The 13,310-nt window shown below is 49.0% G+C and overlaps 1 protein-coding gene across 1 annotated transcript; it reads right to left on the bottom strand.

Moving 5' to 3' along the window:
- Window positions 1-1,755: 1,755 nt before the first annotated feature.
- On the bottom strand, window positions 1,756-6,190 carry mcat (malonyl-CoA-acyl carrier protein transacylase). The gene is given in 4 exon segments (NM_001004788.1): window positions 1,756-2,756; window positions 3,762-3,979; window positions 5,451-5,538; window positions 5,665-6,190. Coding segments are annotated over 4 exon segments (1,179 nt in total). The 5' UTR covers window positions 6,112-6,190; the 3' UTR covers window positions 1,756-2,330.
- Window positions 6,191-13,310: the final 7,120 nt, after the last annotated feature.

Raw genomic sequence — 13,310 nt, 5'->3', positions numbered from 1 at the left:
TGTGTGAGATACAGATCATTATCCCCAAGGTTTGGGGGTGCAGGGGTATAGGGGGGCCAGTGGGGTCCCTGACTGATGTACAATATATGTGTGAGATACAGATCATTATCCCCAAGGTTTGGGGGTGCAGGAGTATAGGGGGGCCAGTGGGGTCCCTGACTGATGTACAATATATGTGTGAGATACAGATCATTATACCCAAGGTTTGGGGGTGCAGGAGTATAGGGGGGCCAGTGGGGTCCCTGACTGATGTACAATATATGTGTGAGATACAGATCATTATACCCAAGGTTTGGGGGTGCAGGAGTATAGGGGGGCCAGTGGGGTCCCTGACTGATGTACAATATATGTGTGAGATACAGATCATTATCCCCAAGGTTTGGGGGTGCAGGAGTATAGGGGGGCCAGTGGGGCCCCTGACTGATGTACAATATATGTGTGAGATACAGATCATTATCCCCAAGGTTTGGGGGTGCAGGAGTATAGGGGGGCCAGTGGGGCCCCTGACTGATGTACAATATATGTGTGAGATACAGATCATTATCCCCAAGGTTTGGGGGTGCAGGAGTATAGGGGGGCCAGTGGGGTCCCTGACTGATGTACAATATATGTGTGAGATACAGATCATTATCCCCAAGGTTTGGGGGTGCAGGGGTATAGGGGGGCCAGTGGGGTCCCTGACTGATGTACAATATATGTGTGAGATACAGATCATTATCCCCAAGGTTTGGGGGTGCAGGAGTATAGGGGGGCCAGTGGGGTCCCTGACTGATGTACAATATATGTGTGAGATACAGATCATTATACCCAAGGTTTGGGGGTGCAGGAGTATAGGGGGGCCAGTGGGGTCCCTGACTGATGTACAATATATGTGTGAGATACAGATCATTATCCCCAAGGTTTGGGGGTGCAGGAGTATAGGGGGGCCAGTGGGGTCCCTGACTGATGTACAATATCAATATATGTGTGAGATACAGATCATTATCCCCAAGGTTTGGGGGAGCAGGGGTATAGGGGGGCCAGTGGGGTCCCTGTCTGATGTACAATATATGTGTGAGATACAGATCATTATCCCCAAGGTTTGGGGGTGCAGGGGTATAGGGGGGCAGTGGGGTCCCTGACTGATGTACAATATATGTGTGAGATACAGATCATTATCCCCAAGGTTTGGGGGTGCAGGAGTATAGGGGGGCAGTGGGGTCCCTGACTGATGTACAATATATGTGTGAGATACAGATCATTATCCCCAAGGTTTGGGGGTGCAGGAGTATAGGGGGGCCAGTGGGGCCCCTGACTGATGTACAATATATGTGTGAGATACAGATCATTATCCCCAAGGTTTGGGGGTGCAGGGGTATAGGGGGGCCAGTGGGCTCCCTGACTGATGTACAATATATGTGTGAGATACAGATCATTATCCCCAAGGTTTGGGGGTGCAGGAGTATAGGGGGGCCAGTGGGGTCCCTGACTGATGTACAATATATGTGTGAGATACAGATCATTATCCCCAAGGTTTGGGGGTGCAGGAGTATAGGGGGGCCAGTGGGGTCCCTGTCTGATGTACAATATATGTGTGAGATACAGATCATTATCCCCAAGGTTTGGGGGTGCAGGAGTATAGGGGGGCCAGTGGGGTCCCTGACTGATGTACAATATATGTGTGAGATACAGATCATTATCCCCAAGGTTTGGGGGTGCAGGGGTATAGGGGGGCTGTGGATGGACAGATAAATAATAACAAGTAAGAGAGAAATAGAAGTTAAATAAAAGTATTTAGGACACAATATTCTGATTATAAAACACACAAGGAAGATATTAGAGTTCATTTGGTTCTGTTCCCTTAAAGGGCCAGTTCCCCTTTATGTTAACTTTTTGTATGTTACAGAATGCCCTAGCAACTTTGCAATTGGTCTTCATTATTTATTTGTTATAGTTTTTGAATTATTTGCCTTCTCCTTCTGACTCTTTGCAGCTTTCAAATGGGGGTCACTGACCCCGGCAGCCAAACCCTATTGCTCTGTGAGGCTCCAGTTTTATTGTTATTGTTACTTTTTATTCCTTATCTTTCTATTCAGCCCCTCCCCTATTCATATACCAGGCTTAAACCACTGCCTTGTTGCTAGGGTAAAACAATTGCCTAGCAACCAGATAGCTGGTAAAATACCTAAGGGGGAGCTGCTGAACAAAAAGCTAAATAACTGAAAACCCATAAAAAAGACCAATTGCAAACTCAGACTAACAATGTATTGATCATATTAAAAGTTAACGTAAGGGTGAACTTCCCCTTTAACACAACCGTATCCCTGAGATTATAACCGGACGGTATAGAGTTATGTTTGTCCCCCCGATTCCTGTTCTTCGAGGACCCCGACGTCTCTGTACGAGTGCCACGCCTTCAAGTTGCACTTTTTCAAGATGGATCCCAGCTGCTTCCCAGGCCCCGCCTCGAAGGTCCGCGGGAAATCCGTCCCCTTTTTCCTCTCGTAAATGGCGTGCATGGTTTGCTCCCACTTGACCGGGGAGACGACCTGCTTGGCCAATAGCTGGTGGATGTTGGCCGCCCGCTTGTAGCGCTTCCCGTCGACGTTGCAGTACACGGGCACGTACGGCTGCTTGAAGTGCAAGCTCTTGAGCGCCTTGTACAGCGGCGCCGCCGCCGGCTCCATTAAGCTGGTGTGGAAGGCGCCGCTCACCAGGAGCATTTTGGTGCGCAGGAGGCGGTACTTACGGGAATTCGACTGCAAATATTTCAGCGCCTGGATTGGGTGTGGGGAAACCAAAAGGGGGTCATTCTCTAGTGTCGCTGGGCCCTGGATCTTTGGGAGGAAACCCCTATAAAGATGGCAGCAAGGGGGCTCCCATAGAAGGGACCCCGGCCCGGGAGACAAAAAGCTGGGGTCAGCCTAACTGGCTACCATTACCCAGTGATTAGGACTTTACTTGCCCTTTAAATAGCACCTCTATGGAATAATATCCCCCCCCACCGGAGGTGTGGCCTGCCCAACACAAGTGGGTTTAGCAGAGCAGTAACCCATGGCAACCAAGAAGATATTTGCTTTTTAAAAGGTGATTATATATATATTCTACCTGCTGATTGGTTGCTGTGGGTTACTGCTCCCCCAATAGAGGCCGTAGAGGGCGGGCAATTAATTTCTATAACATACTAGAAGTTAAGCTCCTTTAAAGGTCGGTTCACCTTTGAGTTAACTCTTAGTATGCTGTAGAATACCCTGTTCCTGGCGACTTTTCAATTGGTCTTCATTATTTATTTCTTATAGTTTTTTCATTATTTCCCTTCTTCTTCTGCCTCTTTGCAGCTTTCAAATGGGGGTCACTGACCCCGGCAGCCAAACCCTATTGCTCTGTGAGGCTCCAGTTTTATTGTTATTGTTACTTTTTATTCCTTATCTTTCTATTCAGCCCCTCCCCTATCCATATACCAGTCGCTCATTCAAACCACTCCCTGGTTGCTAAGGTAATTTGGACCCTAGCAACCAGATAGCTGCTGAAATTCCAAACTGGAGAGCTGCTGAAAAGTGAAATAACTGCAAAATCCTTTCCTATTTTTAGGCACGTGCCTGCCCCCACCCCTTTTGTGACATCGGTGGGCGGGGCTGGGATCTATAAATAGAGGGGACTGGCCGGGTCAGGCTTTAGCCATTACTGCTCATATAAATATATATATTACATATAACCAGCGTCCTGTTTCAGATGTGGGGTCCCCCACTGTATCCCGTCCCCTGATTCCTACGGGCACTCACCTCTATATGCCCAGCAATTACCCGCCCGTCTGGGAACAGGAAGTTGGCCACTTCGCACACCGGATCCTCCAATCCCAGAGAGCGGCAGTGCTCCCGGGCTTCTGCGCAAGCGACGCTGTACTTGGTCTGGGGGTGGCCAATCACTGACAGCATTCCGCTGGGCACCAGCTCCGACGCCTCTTGCATGGCCTCCGCCCGAACCTTCACTGCGTACAGAGCTGGAAACACAGGAACGGGGGAACTGTAAGGCGGGCGCACACACAGGGGCAGAAGGCAAGGGCACACACACAGGGGCAGAAGGCAAGGGCACGCACACAGGGGCAGAAGGCAAGGGCACGCACACAGGGGCAGAAGGCAAGGGCACACACACAGGGGCAGAAGGCAAGGGCACACACACAGGGGCAGAAGACAAGGGCACGCACACAGGGGCAGAAGGCAAGGGCACGCACACAGGGGCAGAAGGCAAGGGCACGCACACAGGGGCAGAAGGCAAGGGCACGCAGAGAGGGGCAGTAGGCAAGGGCACGCAGAGAGGGGCAGAAGGCAAGGGCACGCAGAGAGGGGCAGAAGGCAAGGGCACGCAGAGAGGGGCAGAAGGCAAGGGCACGCAGAGAGGGGCAGAAGGCAAGGGCACGCAGAGAGGGGCAGAAGGCAAGGGCACACAGAGAGGGGCAGAAGGCAAGGGCACGCAGAGAGGGGCAGAAGGCAAGGGCACGCAGGGGCAGAGGAGGGCAGCAGAGAGGGCAAAGGCAGGGCACACAGAGAGGGGCAGAAGGCAAGGGCACACAAAGGGCAAGGGCACACAAAGGGCAAGGGCACGCAGAGAGGGGCAGAAGGCAAGGGCACACAGAGAGGGGCAGAAGGCAAGGGCACACAAAGGGCAAGGGCACACAAAGGGCAAGGGCACGCAGAGAGGGGCAGAAGGCAAGGGCACGCAGAGAGGGGCAGAAGGCAAGGGCACGCAGAGAGGGGCAGAAGGCAAGGGCACGCAGAGAGGGGCAGAAGGCAAGGGCACGCAGAGAGGGGCAGAAGGCAAGGGCACGCAGAGAGGGGCAGAAGGCAAGGGCACGCAGAGAGGGGCAGAAGGCAAGGGCACGCAGAGAGGGGCAGAAGGCAAGGGCACGCAGAGAGGGGCAGAAGGCAAGGGCACGCAGAGAGGGGCAGAAGGCAAGGGCACGCAGAGAGGGGCAGAAGGCAAGGGCACACAAAGGGCAAGGGCACACAGAGAGGGGCAGAAGGCAAGGGCACGCAGAGAGGGGCAGAAGGCAAGGGCACGCAGAGAGGGGCAGAAGGCAAGGGCACGCAGAGAGGGGCAGAAGGCAAGGGCACGCAGAGAGGGGCAGAAGGCAAGGGCACGCAGAGAGGGGCAGAAGGCAAGGGCACACAAAGGGCAAGGGCACACAGAGAGGGGCAGAAGGCAAGGGCACGCAGAGAGGGGCAGAAGGCAAGGGCACGCAGAGAGGGGCAGAAGGCAAGGGCACGCAGAGAGGGGCAGCAGGCAAGGGCACGCAGAGAGGGGCAGAAGGCAAGGGCACGCAGAGAGGGGCAGAAGGCAAGGGCACGCAGAGAGGGGCAGAAGGCAAGGGCACACAAAGGGCAAGGGCTGGGTTCCAAGCCGTTACCCCCTGTGTGTAAGTAAAACTGCTCCTACGAGCACAGCGACGGTGGCGCCACACAAGCCCCTCCTACCTTCGGTGAACTCTAACGCCCCGGCGAACACAAGGGCCGCAAACTCCCCGACGCTGAAGCCGGCAGCAGCCACGCACGACTCCACAGCCTGGAGAGAAAGAGAAACGGGGGGTTAGCGGAATATTCAATATTTGTTCCTGGGGGGGATACACGGGCAGCTCCATTGGGAAATACCCAGCGAGCGGGGCACTTACCTCCGGATTGGGGCACTTACCTCCGGATCCTCCTGGCTGAGTTTCTCGGTGGCTGCCAGGGAGGTGACAAAGATGGCCGGCTGGCAATGCACCGTCCTATTGAGGGTCTCCTGGGGGCCCCGCAGGCACAGCTCCAGCAGGTCATAGCCCAGCACCTTGTGTGCAACAGCAAACATTTCCCTCACATTGGGGAACTGGAGGAGGCCTTTGGCCATGCCCACTTGCTGGCTGCCCTGCCCAGGGAACAGCACAATGCTGCTGGATTTAGGGGGTCTCCTGGGATCTCTTGGGGGTCCCTCCTCTGTCCCTTCCACTTCCGCCTCCTCCAGCATCTTGGGGATACCCCCCCCTGGGCCAGAGCCCCATCTGTACCCCTGCCCTAACAGCAGGGCATTACCCAGAGCCTGCCTATAGCGCTGCCCTTGCCGGGCACAAAGGAACTTCCGGTACAGGGACATGGGCCCCATTCCGCATAACAGAGCGGCCCGTCTAGTTTATACGTAGGCCCCCAGTCCTGGGCTGAGAAAAGTCTAATTACAGGGAGACTTGTGCCCAGAAAAAGTCATCCGGTCAAATTAACTTCCCTCAAGTTCCGGTCCCTATTACGTCCTCCTCGAATCTGCTCCGTCCGGAACCAGTAAGTTGCGCACAAAGGTTCCCAGGCAACGGTGTATCCAGGTCCCGCCTCCCTTCTCGTTGGGCCAATCAGATAGTACGCTGGGAATCTCTTGCTCGTCACTTTGGAGATTTAGCCAATCAACGTTATCGTTGCACACTGAGCCTCGCCTCTTCTTTAAAGAAACAGTAACACCCAAAGAAAGCAAAGTGTTTGAAAGTAATTCAGCTCTAATGTATTGTTGCCCTGCACTGGTAACAGCTGTATATTTGCTTCAGAAAAACGACTATAGTTTATAAACAAGCTGGAAGAAAGGAGAAAAGGCACCGGTTATAAAGCAGATAAAATACCATTGTATTCTCCTCAGTTTATTAGTTATCTGCTCCGTAACCTGGGCCTTTACTCCTATTAATGGCTGCCCCCGGGGCTACAGCTTTGTATATAGAAACGGATTTCTGGCGCAAACACATGACTTTTACCAGTGAAGGCACCAGGACATTGTGAATTAAGTTTATTCTTTGGTGTTACTGTTCCTTTAAGCGTGAGGGATGGACAGAGGCAGATTGTGGGACTGACTGATGGAGGGGTTATTATTATTATTAACATTTATTTATAAAGCGCCAACATATTCGGGGTCATTCATGGCATGCCCTCCATTCGAGAGCGAATCATGGGCATGGGGGCAATATGAGGGAGTGACAGTGTGAGGGACTAACAGACAGGGGGAAAGTAACGGGGAAGTGTGAGGGGCGTACCGATAACGGGGAAGTGTGAGGGACGTAACACTAAGGGGAAGTGTGAGGGGCGTACCGATAACGGGGAAGTGTGAGGGACGTACCGATAACGGGGAAGTGTGAGGGACGTACCGATAACGGGGAAGTGTGAGGGACGTAACACTAAGGGGAAGTGTGAGGGGCGTACCGATAACGGGGAAGTGTGAGGGACGTAACACTAAGGGGAAGTGTGAGGGGCGTACCGATAACGGGGAAGTGTGAGGGACGTACCGATAACGGGGGAAGTGTGAGGGGCCGTACCGATAACGGGGAAGTGTGAGGGGCGTACCGATAACGGGGAAGTGTGAGGGACGTACCGATAACGGGGAAGTGTGAGGGGCGTACCGATAACGGGGAAGTGTGAGGGGCGTACCGATAACGGGGAAGTGTGAGGGACGTACCGATAACGGGGGAAGTGTGAGGGCGTACCGATAACGGGGAAGTGTGAGGGGCGTACCGATAACGGGGAAGTGTGAGGGGCGTACCGATAACGGGGAAGTGTGAGGGGCGTACCGATAACGGGGAAGTGTGAGGGGCGTACCGATAACGGGGAAGTGTGAGGGGCGTACCGATAACGGGGAAGTGTGAGGGGCGTACCGATAACGGGGGAAGTGTGAGGGGCGTACCGATAACGGGGAAGTGTGAGGGGCGTACCGATAACGGGGAAGTGTGAGGGGCGTACCGATAACGGGGAAGTGTGAGGGGCGTACCGATAACGGGGAAGTGTGAGGGGCGTACCGATAACGGGGAAGTGTGAGGGGCGTACCGATAACGGGGAAGTGTGAGGAACGTACCGATAACGGGGAAGTGTGAGGACGTACCGATAACGGGGAAGTGTGAGGGCGTACCGATAACGGGGAAGTGTGAGGGGCGTACCGATAACGGGGAAGTGTGAGGGGCGTACCGATAACGGGGAAGTGTGAGGGGCGTACCGATAACGGGGAAGTGTGAGGGGCGTACCGATAACGGGGAAGTGTGAGGGGCGTACCGATAACGGGGAAGTGTGAGGGGCGTACCGATAACGGGGAAGTGTGAGGGGCGTACCGATAACGGGGAAGTGTGAGGGGCGTACCGATAACGGGGAAGTGTGAGGGGCGTACCGATAACGGGGAAGTGTGAGGAACGTACCGATAACGGGGAAGTGTGAGGAACGTACCGATAACGGGGAAGTGTGAGGGGCGTACCGATAACGGGGAAGTGTGAGGGACGTACCGATAACGGGGAAGTGTGAGGGACGTACCGATAACGGGGAAGTGTGAGGGACGTACCGATAACGGGGAAGTGTGAGGGGCGTACCGATAACGGGGAAGTGTGAGGGGCGTACCGATAACGGGGAAGTGTGAGGGGCGTACCGATAACGGGGAAGTGTGAGGGGCGTACCTATAACGGGGAAGTGTGAGGGACGTACCACTAACGGGAAAGTGTGAGGGACGTACCATTAACGGGGAAGTGTGAGGGACGTACCATTAACGGGGAAGTGTGAGGGACGTACCACTAACGGGGAAGTGTGAGGGGCGTACCAATAACAGGGAAGTGTGAGGAACGTTCATTAAGAGAAAGAGGGACAAAAATATGTGACGCGGGTAGTGCAGCAATTTTTTGGTCACGCCTGCTTTGTGACCACGCCCCACATGCCACACCCACTTTACATGCCCCAGATGTGCCAGTATAATCACTAAATAAAAAGAATAAAGTACATAGTAACTTCAAAGGTGCCCGTATGAATACATTAAATTGATAAAGGGCATATTAACCCCAGACATGCCAGTAAAATTACTAACTGAAACTCATAAAGGGCATATCAACTTCAGACATGCCAACAGGGCCAATTCCAGTGGTATATAAATCTATGTTATTTCCTTCCATTCTTAATCAGTTCAAAGCAAAACAATATTAATGTACCACTAGAATTTCCAGCCATATTAACAAGGCTTAAGGTTCCCAGACTTATAAGGGCCCCTTTTTAATGTCTGCTAGATTTTATGAATGGATCAGCGATCCGCGAACGGTCGGGCAGGGGGGTTCCGACAAGGGTCGAGTCTGGGCCGCTGAGCCCCACTGGGTGTCCCGGTAGCCCAGACCGACCCTGGGGAAGTGTGAGGAAAAGACATAGGAATGCTCTGGGCATTAGGGTGGTGCTCCAATCACGGTCCTTGTGGGCCGTGGGGGGCGGGGAAATGATTTTTGATGGCAACTCATTTGGGCCAGACATATGTGTACATGGTGATATAGTAACATAGTAACATAGTAAGTTGGGTTGAAAAAAGACATACGTCCATCACGTTCAACGTCCATTCTAAGGTTGCAGTTGGTCTTTTTTATGGTTTGTTATTCAACATTTTATTCTGCAATTGCCGGGTTGGTACTGACCGGCCCCAGTTACCTGCACAACTTGCCGGGGGGGGAACTATACGAAACGGTGCGGCTGGGAGTGAGCGGCTCTAAGTGTGAGTGTAAGGGCTCAGTGTGGCCAGTAGGTGGCAGACTGGGTTGATTGCAAGATTTGCTTGATACAGGGATCGAGTGTGAGTGTGAGTGCTCAGTGTGGCCAGTAGGTGGCAGACTGGGTTTGATTGTAATGGACCCTTCTACGTTACACGTTTAAACGATTGTACTGTGACTAAAGGTCCCCATACACGGGCCAATAGTAGCTGCCGATATTGGTCCCTTGGCCAGATTCGGCAGCTAATTGGCCCATGTATGGGCACTACTGACAGGCCTGCCCGACCGATATGTGGCCTGAAATCGACCAGATCTCGATCGGGCAGGTTAGAAAATCGGATTGGGGACTGCATCAGCTCGTTGGGATATCGGGAGAATCCAGGATAATTCGATATCGCCAAGCGAGCGGATCTGCCCATGTATTTTATGTTGGAATTGGATGAATCAAAGCATCCAACCGGTGTTGATGAGAGTTGCAGTTCAGCAAGAGCCAATGTAAACAAACCCCAGCTTTCATTCAACTTGTTTTGGGCCCCTGGTTCCAATGAAAAGGAAGCAATATGCCCCTGACAATTCTGTGCTTCCTGCTTCGTAGAATTGGGGGGCCCTTCCTTGTTTCCGCACAGTAATGCCCCCCCATCCGCGGAGCCAGGTCTGTATAGAATGGATTTGAGATGGGGGCGGGGCCCAAACCCGCGGGTATCAGGCCGGCCCACATCCACTAACGTGAATGCCATAAAAATGTCACAATTTCATTTAATTTTTGAGTTTTTTTGTCAATTCATAAATTTTGAAAATTCAAGGTTGGGAAAACCTGGATTAGAAAAATTTGAGATTTGTTTTGTGATTTTCTCAATTTACAGAGAAATCGTGATCTAATTTTATATTATGATCAGTATATAATGCAAGGGCTGCCGCCTCAAATTTTATTAAATTTGCCACACAAGCCGACCAAATGAGGCCACACCCCCTACACAATCAAACCACGCCTCTTTCTTAGAGACCACATCTTTTCAATGACTTCAAAAAATGAAAAAAAAGGTTGAATGTTGAAAAAAAATATACATTTTTTTCATTTGAATTTTTGAGATTGGTTTTCAGCTGATAAATCTCAAAATTCAAGTTAGAAAAACTTTTTCTTAAATCTCAATGGAATGTGTGGCCCTACTGAGTTTGAATATATTTGGCTTTGAGACCATTGGGCACACATGGGCCAAGTGAGGCCACGCCCCTATCCTTTCAAACCGCACCATTTTCTTAGAAACCTTTTACAAATTTGACGGTTTAAAATATTTGAAAAAGTAAAATAGATTTAATTTGGCAAATACAATTTTTTTCAAGATTTTTTTTCAATCGATAAATCTTAAAAATGCAGAAAAACTCGAATTTGAAAAATTTGGGCTCATAAATTTTTTTCTCTTGGACACACACTTAACAACAGAGGCCACACCCCCTACACAATCAAACCACGCCTCTTTCTTAGAGACCGCATCTTTTCATCGACTTGAAAAATAAAATAGGTTGGAAATACGCGTCCGTTTTTTTTCATTCTTATTTTCAAGCATTTTTTTCAATTGATAAATCTCAAAAATTACATTTACTCAAACTCAAATTTTCAAAATTTGGGATCATGATTTTTTTCTGCAGTTTTTTAAGGTCCAAAAAAAAAAAATATGACCTCAGATTTTAATAATTTTGTCCCTAAGGCTCTTGGACACACACTAAACAACTGAGGCCACACCCCTACACAATCAAACCACGCCTCTTTCTTAGAGACCATATCTTTTCATCGACCTGAAAAAAAACTTGAAAATCAAATAGGTTGAATGTGAAAAATTAACCTTCATTTTTTAATTCCTATTTTCAAGTTTTTGATCATTCTCACAAATTAAATTTGAGAAAAATTGAATTTGAAAAAATTTGGGCTTTTGATTTCTTTTTCTGCAGTTTTCTAAGATCGAGAGAAATATATGACTTCAAATTGTAATAATTTACAATAAATTTGTCCCTTAGGCTCTTGGACACACACTAAACAATTAAGGCCACACCCCCTACAGTTAAACCACACCTCTTTCCTAGAAACCATATGTTTTAATCGACTTGAAAAAAAACTTGAAAAATAAAATAGCTCGAAGGTTGAAAATACCTCCATTTTTTTTAATTCTTATTTTCAAACTTTGTTTTTTCAATTGATAAATTTCCTAAATTAATTTTAGGAAAACACAAATTTGAAAAATTTGGGCTTTTGATTTTTTTCTGCAGTTTTCTAAGATTGAAAGAAATACATGACTTCAAATTGTAATCATTTTGTCCCTTGGGCTCTTGGACACACATGAAACAATTGAGGCCACACCCCCTTCACAATTAAACCACACCTCTTTTAGAAACCGTATGTTTTCATTGCCTTGAAAAAATAAAAATAGCTTGAAGGTTAAAAATACCTCAATTTCTTTAATTCTTATTTACAAACTTTTTTTCAATTGATAAATCTCCTAAATTAAATTTAGGAAAACTCAAATTTAAAAAATGTTTTTCAAATCGGATTTTTTTTCTGCAGTTTTCTAAGATCGAGAGAAATTTATGACTTCAAATTGTAATAAATTTTGTCCCTAAGACCCTTGGACAACTCTTGGACTCCTCCCCCTTTTGAAAATCTGTAAATCAGTTTGATAAATCTGTAAAACCAAATTCCCTCGGAAATTTTCGGATCGTCGCCAATAACCGACCCCCAGACTGCGTTACGGGAAAACAGATTTATCGAAGACAAATTTTTCTAGAGCAGCTTGTGACTAAGAAGATCACAGAAACATTCAGAACATCTGATGAAGGTGCTTGTTTGACTGACGAGAAACATCGTAGCTAAAAACGAGGAAAAAAAAAACGAGAATTTTTTTTGACAAAAACAAAAGCGATTCCCTGAGAACAAAATAACCGTTTCTACCAAGTCAGAAGCAGTGCATTTAGTATAAATACATTCCAAGTTCATCCGCACAAGATTATCAGAAAATAGAAGTGGTGAGTCGTTTCAAAAATAGTTTTAGTAGCCCCAACGGAAAATTTTTGTAGTTTTTTGTTCATTCGTACGTTCGATAGTGGTTTGTTGCCACAAAATTCGTCCAAGAAAATATATTCCGACAAAAAAATAAAAATATAAGAAAGTCCAGTCTTTCCTCCCCCCCCCCCCCCCTTCCTTGATTCATGGAAGATTCCACGGAAAAGATTAAGAAAAACGGCAGAATTTTTAGCTTTAGACAATTCGGAAATACGGACGGTTCAACGAGTGACCCCACCCACCGACAATCTTGGGATTCAGAAGTTTATCCAGTCGCTCCGTCCCTGCAACCCCCCCAGTCCGACCCTGCCTGATTGTAAGCAGTCTGTACGATTACATCACCAAAGGGGAGGGGCTTTCTGCTCATAACTACTACGGAACCACGTATGGAGCACTATTTACTTTTAAAGGACATGTAAACCCTACATTTTCCTACCATGTATATCAGTTGGGTGCATCTCCCCACCCGAATAGCGTAGTTTGTACTGCGTATATCCCCTCCCTCCGCCAGCGCCGTCACGTTTTCCTAAAATAAATAGGCGGCCATTTTCCCTCTGACATCATCAGTGACCTTTACACATGCGCTGAATGAAGAATGCAGGCTTACACAGGCAGAACTGACTTTGAAAACCATTTCTGCTTTGATTGAGCACTGTAACGGTTAAACTGAGAAAAAAAACAGTTTCTATGGGAACCATCAAAGCCATCTTTTCATTGGCTGCTAGGCTGGAGGGTGTGTTTTGTAATCTGTGCTGAGAAGACTGAGCACGCTCAGTAGTCCAA

This window comes from Xenopus tropicalis, chromosome 3, assembly GCF_000004195.4.
Source record: "Xenopus tropicalis strain Nigerian chromosome 3, UCB_Xtro_10.0, whole genome shotgun sequence".
NCBI lineage: Eukaryota > Metazoa > Chordata > Amphibia > Anura > Pipidae > Xenopus > Xenopus tropicalis.
The sequence above is the reverse complement of the archived record's forward strand: the minus strand, read 5'-3'. Positions and strand labels throughout refer to the sequence as shown.